A 12,170-nucleotide genomic window follows, 5' to 3' on the forward strand; every position below is an offset into this window, starting at 1 on the left:
TAAGTCGGCGGTCTCCCACTTGCGGGTCTTCGGCTGCCTCACGTTCGTCAAAGAGCTTGGCCACATCAGCAAGCTCGACGATAGGAGCACTCCGAGAGTGTTCATCGGCTACGTAGAGGGCTCGAAGGCCTACCATATCCTTGACTCAAAGACACAGCGTGTGCGCACGGCACGTGATGTGTTCAACGAAGGGCGAGGATGGGCGTGGGACAAGGTGGTGGACGACGGCTCGGCTCCGACGTACGACGACTTCACTATCGAGTACGTCCACTTCGAGGGAGCTGGGGGAGTAGGCAGCTCTTCTTCGATGAGCGCGTCTACCTCAGTCCCCGAGCCTCCACCGACCCTGGCGCCTGTTACTCTGACAACACCACGCTCTTCAGCCAGGACCTCGGTTGCGACGAGTTATTCATCAGCTCCACCATAGCCGGCACCGCCACGCACTCCAGCACCGACAGGCACCTCTCCGGGCACGTCTACTCCAACACCAGCTCATGTCGAGCATAGCCCGGTTGACCTCGCTACTCCACTCTCTCACGACGAGGAGCGCATCGACGCGTACCACGACGACGAGCCGTTGCGGTACTATACGATGAAGAACCTTCTCGATGACCAGCCGGTGCTGGGACTGGTGCCTCATAACCTAGAGGCGCAGTTGCACCTTGCGTGTGACGACGGCGAGCCTTGGTCGTTTACAGAGGTCGAGAGACATGCGACATGGCGCGCCGCGATGCAGTTGGAGATGGATGCGGTTGAGAAGAACCGCACCTGGGAGCTTGCTGACCTTCCTCGTGGTCACCGCGCGATCACCCTTTAGTGGGTGTACAAGCTAAAAAGGGATGAAGCCGGCACCATCGTCAAGCACAAGGCTCGCTTGGTGGCACGAGGTTTCGTGCAGCAGGAGGGGGTCGACTTCGACAACGCCTTTGCTCCCATGGCACGGATGGAGTCCGTGCCACTCCTCCTTGCGCTAGCTACCCAGGAGGGCTGGTGTGTGAATCACATGGACGTCAAGTCGGCGTTCCTTAACGGCGACTTGAAGGAGGAGGTCTACGTGCACCAGCTGCTGGGATTTGCGATCCCTGATAAGGAGGGCAAGGTGCTCTGCCTGTGCAAGGCCCTCTATGGCTTGCGGCAGGCACCGAGGGCGTGGAATTGCCAAGTTGGATTCCACGCTAAAGGGGATGGGCTTCGAGCAAAGCCCGCACGAGGCGGCCATCTACCGACGGTTCAATGGAGGAAATGCTCTACTGGTGGGTGTCTACGTCGACGACTTGGTGATCACCGGCACCAAGAATGCGGAGGTGGCGGCATTCAAGGAAGAGATGAAGTCCACCTTGTAGATGAGTGACCTGGGGCCTCTCTCCTTCTACCTGGGAATTGAGGTGCACTAGCATGACTCCGGGATCACGCTTCGACAGATCGTCTACGCCAAGCGCGTCGTTGAGCTAGCTGGGCTCACCGACTGCAACCCAGCTCTCACTCCGATTGAGAAGAGGCTAAAGCTGAGCTGCGACAGCACGACGGAGGAGGTGGACGCTATGTAGTACCGGCGTCTTGTGGAGAGCCTTCGCTACCTCACCCACACACGGCTGGACTTAGCATTCTTCGTCGGCTACGTTAGTCGGTTCATGTAGCGACCGACGACGGAGCACCAGCAGGCTATGAAGAGGATCATCTGCTATGTTGCAGGGACTCTCAACCACGGCCTCTACTACCCTAGGTGCCCTAGGGCAGCACACTTCGTCGGGTATAGCGACAGCGACCACGCCGACGACATCGACACCAGCAAGAGCACGAGTGGGATCCTCTTCCTCCTCGGCAAGTGTCTCGTTAGCTGGCAGTCGGTCAAGCAGCAGGTGGTGGCCCTGTCTAGCTACGAGGCCGAGTACATAGTGGCCTCCACCGCTTCGACCCAGGCGCTCTGGCTCGCTCGATTGCTTGGTGATCTCCTCGGTAGAGACACTAGAACGGTGGAACTCAGGATGGACAGTAAGTCCACTCTAGCCCTAGTAAAGAACCCCGTTTTCTATGAACAAAGTAAGTACATCCAGATGAGGTACCACCTCATCCAAGGCTGTTTGGAGGAAGGGAGCATCAAGGCGAGCTACATCAACACCAAGGACCAGCTTGCGGACCTGCTTATCAAGCCTCTTGGGAGGATCAAGTTCCTTGAGCTCTGCTCTAAGACCGGGATGGTTCAACTTTCCCACAAGACGACGCACAAGACTTAGAGAAAGAATGATGGGATAAGTCTCTATGTTGGCTGGTCTTTGTAGGGCTGCAACATATGGTGGTCTTGCTGCCCATCAAGAACAACATCCTTGTCTGGCTAAGACAGCATCTTAGCATCTAGGACAACATCATTGACTGGCTAGGACAGTATCTTAGCATCTAGGACAGTATCTGTTTTAGGACAACATTTAGGACAGCATATGCTTGGCATCTTGGCATAGTTTTAGGACAGCATATGCTTGCTGCCTAGCAGCCTATAAATATATATCCTCAACTCCTCAGGTTGACATGATATTTGTGTGAGAAATAAACCAGAAAATTGTCCCAATTCCTAGTGTCATCCTCTCTCGATGAGAGTAAGAATTCTGTTACTGCCAAGAGTAAGAATTCAGCGACTAACACGATAGAATCAATGACTGCAGAACAGTCCGTCCCTTTCTATTTCCTGTTCGCTTGGCTGATAAGCTATGGCTGAAAATACTGTTGGCTGATTTGTTGTGAGAGGAAAATATTGTTTGTTGGTTGAAAATGTACTGTTTGTAATTTAAGCGAACAGGGCGCTAATTGGATAACGCAGTGGAGTGGATGTGGATAAGCTACTGATTGCAAAAGGCTTTCTTGATTTTATAAAGATTCCCAATTGCGTGTGTGTATGCTACGGATGCTGAAACTGTTCAACGACGAGCAACGAGGAACTCAGTTAGTACTACCTCCACGCAGAGAAAATTGCATATTGGGGAGTCTAACTATGGCGCTTAGCAGTTTTAGAACTCTAATCATTGACTTATGTGTATTTTATCTCTTTTGTGGTATTTGGCCATGTATTTGTGGCCTTGATGGACGAATTTGCCCTTCTGTGAAATTGACATGTCCCATGTCTCTTGTCCGCGCCCGATCATACGAAGTCGCGCTGCCCTTCCCTTCGTGACCTGCCTCGACGGAGGCGCGGCGTCTATGGAAGGATCGGACGACCCCGGCCTGGCCGCGCCCGCTCGCGAACTGGCCGCGCCGGCCCTAGGCTTGGCGGCGGCGGCCACGAAGCCTGCCCAGGCACACCGGTCTCGGCCATGAAGTATGTATACATCCGACGAGAACAGAAGGAGCAAAAATCACAGAAGGGCAAAGATGTTCTTTTAGATGGCAAATACGTGTATAAAGATAAAAAAGAGGGAAAATACACATCATGTCATAAAAATCAAGAAGGGTTTTTTTTTATGAAGTCAACCATTGCGGTCGTAAACCTGCTAAACGCGTCCCAAATATGCAATTTTCTCAACCACGAGAGCATCGGTTACCCCATTCCATCTTCCTCTTCGGCGGCGCCTGCGCCCACGCCACCGAACCCTCTTCCAGCTTTCCTTCCACCCAAGCACGCCGGGCACCCATCGTCGCCGAAGCCCCTGCCCCTCCTGCCCCCGCTGTACTGGTAGTGGATTGAATCAGAGCGGACTGCGTCGGGTTGGGTCTAGTGCTTTCGCTGGTAACGAATCATAACTTGCTTGGATGGATTGGTTTAACTTGTTGCCAGCAATCAAATTCATTTTCCCACTCCTTTCTCTGCATCAGTAAATTGCGGTTGCGGATTCCTCTCCTGCGCGGCACAAGCTGAGTCCTATCCCTATCCGCCCCCTGTTGCAGCCTTGCGGAAGGCAATGGTGGGGTTCGGATGGAGAGTCGGCTCAAAGTTGCAGAGATGGGGCTGGAGCTGCCTCCGGGGTTTCTCTTCTGCTGCATTTCCGTCTCAGCTGGAGGTGACTATCCATATCCACGAATCATGATGTCTAGATGGGGTTTTCTGGCTTCACAGACTACTTCTACTATAATTGCAACGTCTACCTTGACTAATTAAAAAGGAAGAAGCTTTGACATTTTTTTCTGACTCAATTCACCTAGTCATTGTTTAAGGTAGATATGGGCATCGCGATGTGCAATGCCGGTTTTCATGAGTCGCTGGTGCTTTTCAGAATGTCGGATTCATCGGACTTGGGAACATGGGTTCCCATATGGCAAGGAACTTGATCACGGCTGGATACAAAGTGACTGTTCATGATATGTAAGTTCCTGCCTATCCTTACATACACTGTTCATGATATGGGTCACAGAGTTCATTGATTTTTTTCTTCTGGTTCTCATTCGATAAACATTGAATCTATCTATCAGAAATGAAAATTCAATGAAGAAATTCTCAGACGATGGAATCCCCACAAAACAGTCTCCACTTGAAGTATCAGAGTCGAGTGATGTCATAATTACCATGCTTCCTTCATCTTCTCATGTAAGTAGATTGTTTCTGTAACTCCTATTCTTGTCAAATCAATTCTTGATCAACCATTTGGATCATGACATCAGAAGTAGACGGTAATTATCCTTCTGTGTAGCATGTCCTATATCCAACCATCTTTACAAATATAGCTTATTTTCCTGGAACTTTGATTTAGGATGGTCATGGATGCTTTTCAGGTTTTAGATGTATACAATGGACCCAATGGCTTGCTTTTTGGGGGCGAACGCCTGGGACCATGGTTATACATAGATTCATCAACAGTTGATCCACAAACATCAAGAAAGATATCGACAGCCATATCAAGATGCCATTTAAAAGAAAAGAAAGGTTAAGTTCCACCATATAACATTAGAGCCATAATCTACTATTGGCAGTTGTGATGTAAAAACTTCAATTGAGTTTAAATGAATGCTAATTATTTCTGTTACTGGCATCAATTAATACTATGTTCAGGTTACGCTGAAAGCCCTATGATTCTGGATGCTCCAGTGTCTGGAGGTGTTCCTGCTGCAGAAGCTGGCAAGCTAACTTTCATGGTATTATTTCTTGCTTTTCATCATAATAACTTGTAGCTGTTTGGTCAGACTAAAAAACTATTACATTAAGATAGAAGAAATTGATATTTATTTTTTGTTTCAAGCAATGATGTACAGGTGGGCGGTCTTGAGGAAGCATATTTAGCAGCCAAGCCCTTACTTCTTGCAATGGGGAAAAAGGCAATCTACTGCGGTGGGGCTGGAAATGGCTCGGCAAGTTTTGTTAACCTTCATTCTTCAAAAAAATTCTCAGTGTGATGATGATTCCGGCTCACTCTTGATATTGGGTATTTAAGGCTGCAAAGATATGTAACAACATGGCAATGGCAATCAGCTTGCTTGGGGTCTCCGAGGCCTTGGCTCTTGGTCAGAATCTTGGGATCAAAGCAACCACTCTTACAGACATTTTCAACTGTTCAAGCGCTCGCTGCTGGAGTAGGTATTGTCTCCTTTGCTCATCTAATCATCTTATTGCGGTCTAAGCTGCTGCGACTTTGGGATTTGCTTCCTAAAGAATTGGAAGTGTAACAACCATGATTCAGTTGGGTGTCATGAAGTATGGAGATTAGTTTTTTAGCTTCAGCTTGTATGTTGCATCATCTGAATTTTAAGTGGTTTTCGTTTTTGTTGATTTCAACAGCGATACATACAATCCAGTTCCTGGAGTTATGGAAGGTGTACCATCATCAAGGAACTATAGCGGTGGTTTCACTTCCAAACTAATGGTACAAATTGACACTTGATCAAATTCTACTGTAGAATATTAAGCAGAATTACTTTACCTAAGGATGAGTTGATGTGTCTATTATACTCTTATGAATATACAAGTGAGTTGCTTGGGAACAGTGTTTACTAGTATTTAATCTATGTGCATAGCAAAAGCTATGTACCTTGAAAAGCCAGAAAAACTTACAATTTAGAACAGAAGGAGTAGCTTGGACTGATAAGTTAGTCTCCTACTGATTTCCCATAGAGAAAGGTTGCTTGAGTGGAGTACCAGATTAAACTTTGTTCACTGTTTACATCTCTCTGCAGGCTAAAGATTTGGATTTGGCCATGGCTTCTGCATCTGGAGTTGGCTTCAAATGCCCTATGGGTTCCGAGGCACTTGAAATGTAAAACACTTTCGCCCTCTTTTTCTGTCTTTTCATGAGATGACACTTGGTAGAACAAGATATTACTCCCTCTCCATTGCTTTGCGACTAAGCTGGTGCTCTCTGCAGTTACCGAAAGCTGTGCGAGGATGGCTGTGAACTCAAAGACTTCTCGTGCTCATTCAGACATTACTATGCTGGCAAGGATGAAGAGTGATCTTGAAGTTACGCTGCAAATTTTCCTCCTTTCAAAATCAATAAAACAAATAAAGTTATTGGAATGCTTACAGTGTAAGCCGTGTAGCGCTGTACCGAGACAGGGTTGTTGAGCTGTAGGGATGATCTGATCACCTTGTAAACTGTTATTTGTTGCTTCTAGGCAATCGGGCAATAGATTGTTCTGGGACAGATTCGACCATGAGCCAAGAACTGCCAGTTTCCAGCATTTTCGTTTCTGTTGTCGCCAACAAAATTGAGATGCGTTGATCTGAGCTATGTGCATCAGAATATCAGATAGAAACATCCCGCCTTCGTCTGCCGCTGCTGCAGCCTGCAGTGATGCACCTGCACGCCAGTTGTCAGTCACACCCGTCGGCCGTGCCAGCGGCTCCCGTCGAGGTAAGAAGAGAGGAGCGCATAGTAGTGTGTTGCGCGACGGCTCCAACGAAGAACCACTGCAGCTAGCGCCGGGGCGACGGCAGCGGCGGCCGCCGAGGAGGGCGGTGGTGCGGGCAAATCTGAACCCAGCTAACCAAGTGCACACGACAGCAGCACGAGTACTAGCCCGCTACGGCCCCGTTCACGTGCCTTGAACTCGGCTCCGTTTCTTTTTTTCCATCTAGAACAGTATTTTTCTCTCGTAAGCGAACGGGATCTACTCGAGGAAAAAGAAGGAGCCTACTTGGAAGGGTGAACAGCCGCTCTCCCCGAGATCCAAACCCCCGCACCCGCGGCGCCGGCGACGGAGGGAGGAGGCGATGCACGGCCGGCCGCGGCGCCCAGCCAAGCCTGAGGACGAGGAGGCGGCGTCAGCGAAAGCCGCCAAGCTCCGGGACCTCCAGGCCCAGGTCCTGCACAATCACCATGCCCGCACGTAAGCCGCCGCCCGCCCGTACCTACACCCTCCTCCCTCTCTTCTTGCTCCATCTAGCACCGGTCGTTTCTGGCAACCTATAGGATTAGCATGATAGAGCTTCGGCTAGCTCTCATGGCTTGGCGATTTTCCCGCGGAGGAATGATGCGATTTTTATTGCTTCGTTCACGCTGTGTTATCTGGTTCTTTCTTGAAGCTATGAAGGCCCGCGGTTGCCTCATTGTTCTTGGAGGTCCTCATTACCTGGCCTGGTGCATATAATTGCAAATTATCTGTCGTTTAATCAGTCATATAGCAAAGAAAAAGATTGGATGCCATATCCCAGTTGTAATTTCACCCTTTTTCCTTGACGACAAAGTAAAGATCCCAAATTCAGTCTACCGGAGTAGTGCTTGATAACACACTGGACTTATTTGATCAATGGCTAGGGCCTGTAGGTACACCAAGGAGGCAATTGGGCTGAGCTTCAAGTTGCTCGAGATAAATCCAGAGGCCTACACCGCATGGAACTACCGGAAGCTTGCGTTTCAGCACAATGTGAAGGAGCTTTCTGACCCGGAGGCCATCAAGTCTGCTGTTGATGATGAGCTGAGAGTGGTTAGTTCTCTGATCCATCAACACTATTGTATCAATTAGAAGTGGAGGTCTTGTGTTTTTGTGCTTTAGTCGTTTCTGGCGCCCATTGCAATTGCCTACTTAGATGATGTTCAAATTTGGAATTTCGAAGGTTGAGGTTGCTTTAAGGCAGAACCCAAAGTCCTATGGGGCTTGGTATCACCGGAAGTGGTTGCTAAACCAAAAGCTAGCGCCCGTGGATTTCAAACGTGAGTTTGGCCTCTTGGATAAACTGTTGAAGGTGGACGCCAGGAATTTCCATGGATGGAATTACCGAAGGTAGGTTTCTGTTGTTGGAGATTACAGTCAAGATAGTCCGTTTGGATTGATTCCCCCCTTTTACAGGTTCCTTGCAAGATTCATGGGCGTGCCAGATGAGGAGGAGCTAAAGTATACCATGGATAAAATCAGTGAGAACTTCAGTAATTACTCGGCATGGCATAATCGTAGGTATACAATTGTTATTTATGGTCATTCTTTCAGGATTATGATAAAATACCAAGGAATGTTATGTGGTGAGCTTTGGACAAACATAAAGTCCCAACGAAGTACGTCGGGATCATTAATGACATGTACCACAATGTTGTGGCTAGTGTTCGGACAAGTGATGGAGACACGGATGACTTCCCGATTAGGATAGGACTACATCAAGGGTCAGCTTTGAGCCCTTATCTGTTTGCCTTAGTGATGGATGAGGTCACAAGGGACATACAAGGGGACATCCCTTGGTGTATGCTTTTCGCGGACGATGTAGTGCTAGTTGATGAAAGCCACACATGAGTGAATAAAAAACTGGAGTTATGGCGGGAGACTTTGGAGTCCAAAGATTTTAGACTCAGTAGAACTAAAACTGAGTATATGAGATGTGACTTCAGCACTACTACTCGGGAGGAGGAATATATTAGGTTGGAAGGTCAAGTACTGCCTAGGAATGATACCTTTCGATATTTAGGATCAATGCTACAGAGAGACAGAGATATTGATGAAGATGTTAGCCATAGAATCAAAGCAGGGTGGATGAAGTGGCGCCAAGCATCTGGTGTCCTATGTGACAAAAGGGTACCACAGAAGCTAAAAGGCAAGTTTTATAGGACGGCGATTAGACCTGCTATGTTGTATGGTGTAGAATGTTGGCCTACGAAAAGACGACATGTTTAACATATAAGTGTCGCGGAATTGCGTATGTTGCGTTGGATTTGCGGTCATACAAGAAGGGATCGAGTTCGGAACGATGATATACGTGATAGATTAGGGGTAGCACCAATTGAAGAAAAGCTTGTCCAACACCGGTTGAGATGGTTTGGATATGTCCAACGGAGACCTCCAGAGGCACCGGTGCGTAGTGGAATCCTAAGCCAGGATAGTAACGTGAAGAGAGGCAGAGGAAGACCGAAGTTGACTTGGGTAGAGGCAATAAAAGGAGACTTGAAAGGATGGAATATACCCAAAGACTTAGCCTTAGATAGGAGTGCTTAGAAAACAGCTATTCACGTGCCTGAACCTTGATTGCTTCTACTGGGTTTCAACTCTAGCCTACCTCAACTTGTTTGGGACTTAAAGGCTTTGTTGGTGTTGTTGATTCTTTCAGGATGATTTGTATACAATTATTATTTATGGATGTTCTTTCTAAATGCTTACTCTGACTTTTTCATATGTCCATGTGGTGATGTTAGAATTTTTTGTTCTAAACCTATACTTGGTGACCATGGATTATGGTTAATGAAAATAGATGTAACAGCCATTTGAGTGAAGAAAATGTAGTCTGCTCCACCTTTAATTTTCAGCTGTAGTGAAATAAGCAGTAATTACTGGCAAACTGAGCTGCCACTTTATAGTAATGTGATTACATTTCATGTTAAACAGCAAATGGAAACAGTGTGTTTAGTCTTATGTAGTTTGTACTGTAAATCGATATGCTGTAAATATGCTTACTTCCTGTAATTGGCAAAGGATATTTTGATTCCTTGTATTACCCTTGGTCCTATTTGTCTCAATGTGTACTATTATGTTTACTTTTTGGTTTTGGTACTTATATTAAAATCATATATTTGCTGCAATTTCGTTCTCATTCACCTTTTTGGCAGTATACTTCTGTCCAACCTACTAATCCAGCAGAGCAAAGGTTTTGAGTCAAAGCAGAAGATTTTTTCCGAGGAGTTTGAACTTGTTACTCAAGCTCTCTTTACAGATCCAAGTGACCAAAGTGGATGGTTCTATCACCTCTGGCTTTTAGCTCAAACGTCTAGTCCAGATAACCCCCAGCTGATTGCTTCATGGCCTTCTAATGCTGCAAAGCTCACTTCCTCTTTGATCAAGGAAAAAGTTGAGCAGCACACACTTTCATCCATCTGGTCAAGGACTGTACCCATTGTTCTTTATTTTAATGAGCCTGTCAAAGGATTAAATCAATCAAGTGTTAACTTAAAGTCTGATTTGGAGTTCAGCAAGGATATTCAATGGAGACCCCTCACAATGGCAGACTCTGGGTATTCTAACTGTTGGGCCGCATATCTCCAAATTAGCAATGAATGTAGCAGTTTGCAGGAATATTCTGTTGAAGTGAACATACCCTGCTCGGATGACATTGTGTCTAGAAGTGGCTCTAACTACAATAGTCCTGTGCATTTTACATTTGACATTGAACTGATTAGCAATGACACAGCCCAGGGTTTAGATCTGTTTGATAAGCCAGTTGCCTGGAATTGCTCAGAATCCTTCCAGTCTCATGGAAACCGTGATCCTATCCCTGTTGATCTGCTAAAGATCACTAGCGCTTTGGTTGAACAGGACTCAAATTGGCATTTTGAAAGACTATCCGAGGAAATAGATCTTTTCAGAGAGTTACCTGATGACAATAGGTTAGGCTCTAAATTCATTCTGAAGCTGCTTTTTCATAATTATAACCTCATTCTCATAGCATACTCTCTTTTCCAGCAAGTTTGGGAAATTGACATTAGCCCGGCTATTGCTTGCTTGTGCTGCTATAAAATCCCGTGGAAGATCTCTAATTGAAAGGAAGGGTTACTGTGAAGAGGCTCTGGGGCTCTTCACTGACTTGATTCACCTGGATCCATCTCATAAGCAATACTACGAGGATGAACGGAGCTTAGTCCTGATGGATAAGGTAACATAAAGAGTGTTTGAAGAGACTTTGCTAACGGATAATGTGCTGCTGTCTAACTTAACTTTTCCTTGCAGCTAACATGTGACATGGAGACTTTCATGAATCACTGTTCAGTTCAGGTTCAACCAAATTCAGCTCCCCTGAATCATGTGCAACTTTGCAGATTGTCTTTAACACGCATTGGATTTGCTGAACGCTTGTTGTGGGTTCAAATGCTGGACCTAAGCCATAATAGTCTTAGATCAGTCGAAGGTTAGCATTTGAATCATCTCTCTTATGTCCACTTCAAGAAAAAAAAATTATGATATTTTAACTGTGTAACAAGGCCTGCGAATTAACTTCTCAAATGCAGTTGGTCTGCTATAGCTTCTCAAATGCAGTTGCAGAACTGATAACTATATTAAACTAATTTCTATTTATGAGATAATTGGCTTAGTCATTGGCAAATGCCTGAAGGATAAGATTTGAGAAACAGTGGCTTTGGGATGCTAACATTTTGTTCTTTTAAGGTTTGGAGGCTTTGCAGCACCTTATGTTCTTGAACATTAGCAACAACCAGATCAGTAGTTTCACAGCACTTGAACCCCTTATGAAGATAATCTCATTGAAAGTTCTGGATTTATCCTTCAACAAGATTGGAGCTCACTCAATTGACACAACACGGTATATCTGCTCGTCTCCATTCTCACACAAAATCAAAGCAAGTGAAGCTTTTGAAGAGTACCAGAAGGTAAATATCAACGTGGAGGAATACTGGGACGCCATACGGTTCTTTAGATCTCTGAAGTTGGCACAGCTTGATATCAAAGGAAATGAAATTGCCAGCAAGGAGAACTTCAGAACTCTTGTCGTGACGCTCATTCCTTGTCTAAAATGGTTTGATGGTGAAGATGTCAATTAATTGATGGGGAGAACCTCAGAACTCTTGTCGTGACACTCATTCCTTGTCTAAAATGGTTTGATGGTGAAGATGTCAATTAATTGATGGCTTTCACTTAAGAGTTGTGCAAACTTGGGTAGTGTCAAGGCTCACACTGTAAACTAAGTTTTGCTAGAAGCCATTGATTTGCTTCATATGTACTGCTATTTTTGTTTAAGCGAATCTGAGACCCAAATATGATGTTACAGAGTTCTGAATTTTCAGGATTGAACTGTCATAGATCATACAAGAAAGAAGATTGTTATCTAA

The 12,170-nt window shown here is 46.0% G+C and overlaps 1 protein-coding gene and 1 pseudogene across 2 annotated transcripts; both read left to right on the forward strand.

Annotated features, from left to right (window-relative positions):
• Positions 1 to 3,457: 3,457 nt before the first annotated feature.
• LOC136520275 (probable 3-hydroxyisobutyrate dehydrogenase, mitochondrial) lies at positions 3,458 to 6,567 on the forward strand (annotated as a pseudogene).
• On the forward strand, positions 6,524 to 12,170 carry LOC136520274 (geranylgeranyl transferase type-2 subunit alpha 1-like). 2 transcript variants are annotated; one of them, XM_066513728.1, is made up of 8 exons: positions 6,524 to 7,242; positions 7,671 to 7,839; positions 7,970 to 8,136; positions 8,203 to 8,307; positions 9,942 to 10,715; positions 10,792 to 10,981; positions 11,056 to 11,233; positions 11,491 to 12,170. In XM_066513728.1, exons 1-8 carry the CDS (start codon positions 7,127 to 7,129, stop codon positions 11,880 to 11,882), a joined length of 2,091 nt encoding a protein of 696 aa, XP_066369825.1. In that variant the 5' UTR covers positions 6,524 to 7,126; the 3' UTR covers positions 11,883 to 12,170. The 2 variants fall into 2 exon arrangements, with proteins under 2 accessions (XP_066369825.1, XP_066369826.1); XM_066513729.1 differs by having other exon boundaries at positions 6,526 to 7,242; positions 7,680 to 7,839.

The sequence above is a fragment of the Miscanthus floridulus genome, chromosome 18 (assembly GCF_019320115.1).
Source record: "Miscanthus floridulus cultivar M001 chromosome 18, ASM1932011v1, whole genome shotgun sequence".
Classification (NCBI taxonomy): Eukaryota; Viridiplantae; Streptophyta; class Magnoliopsida; order Poales; family Poaceae; genus Miscanthus; species Miscanthus floridulus.

What these genes read in the sequence shown, in the direction of transcription:
- LOC136520274 (XM_066513728.1), top strand. Translation starts at nt 7,127, where the DNA reads ATGCACGGCCGGCCGCGGCGCCCAGCCAAGCCTGAGGACGAGGAGGCG. An exon ending in TTGATGATGAGCTGAGAGTG is followed by an intron (nt 7,840 to 7,969) that starts GTTAGTTCTCTG and finishes GGAATTTCGAAG; the next exon opens with GTTGAGGTTGCTTTAAGGCA. An exon ending in CATGGATGGAATTACCGAAG is followed by an intron (nt 8,137 to 8,202) that starts GTAGGTTTCTGT and finishes CCCCTTTTACAG; the next exon opens with GTTCCTTGCAAGATTCATGG.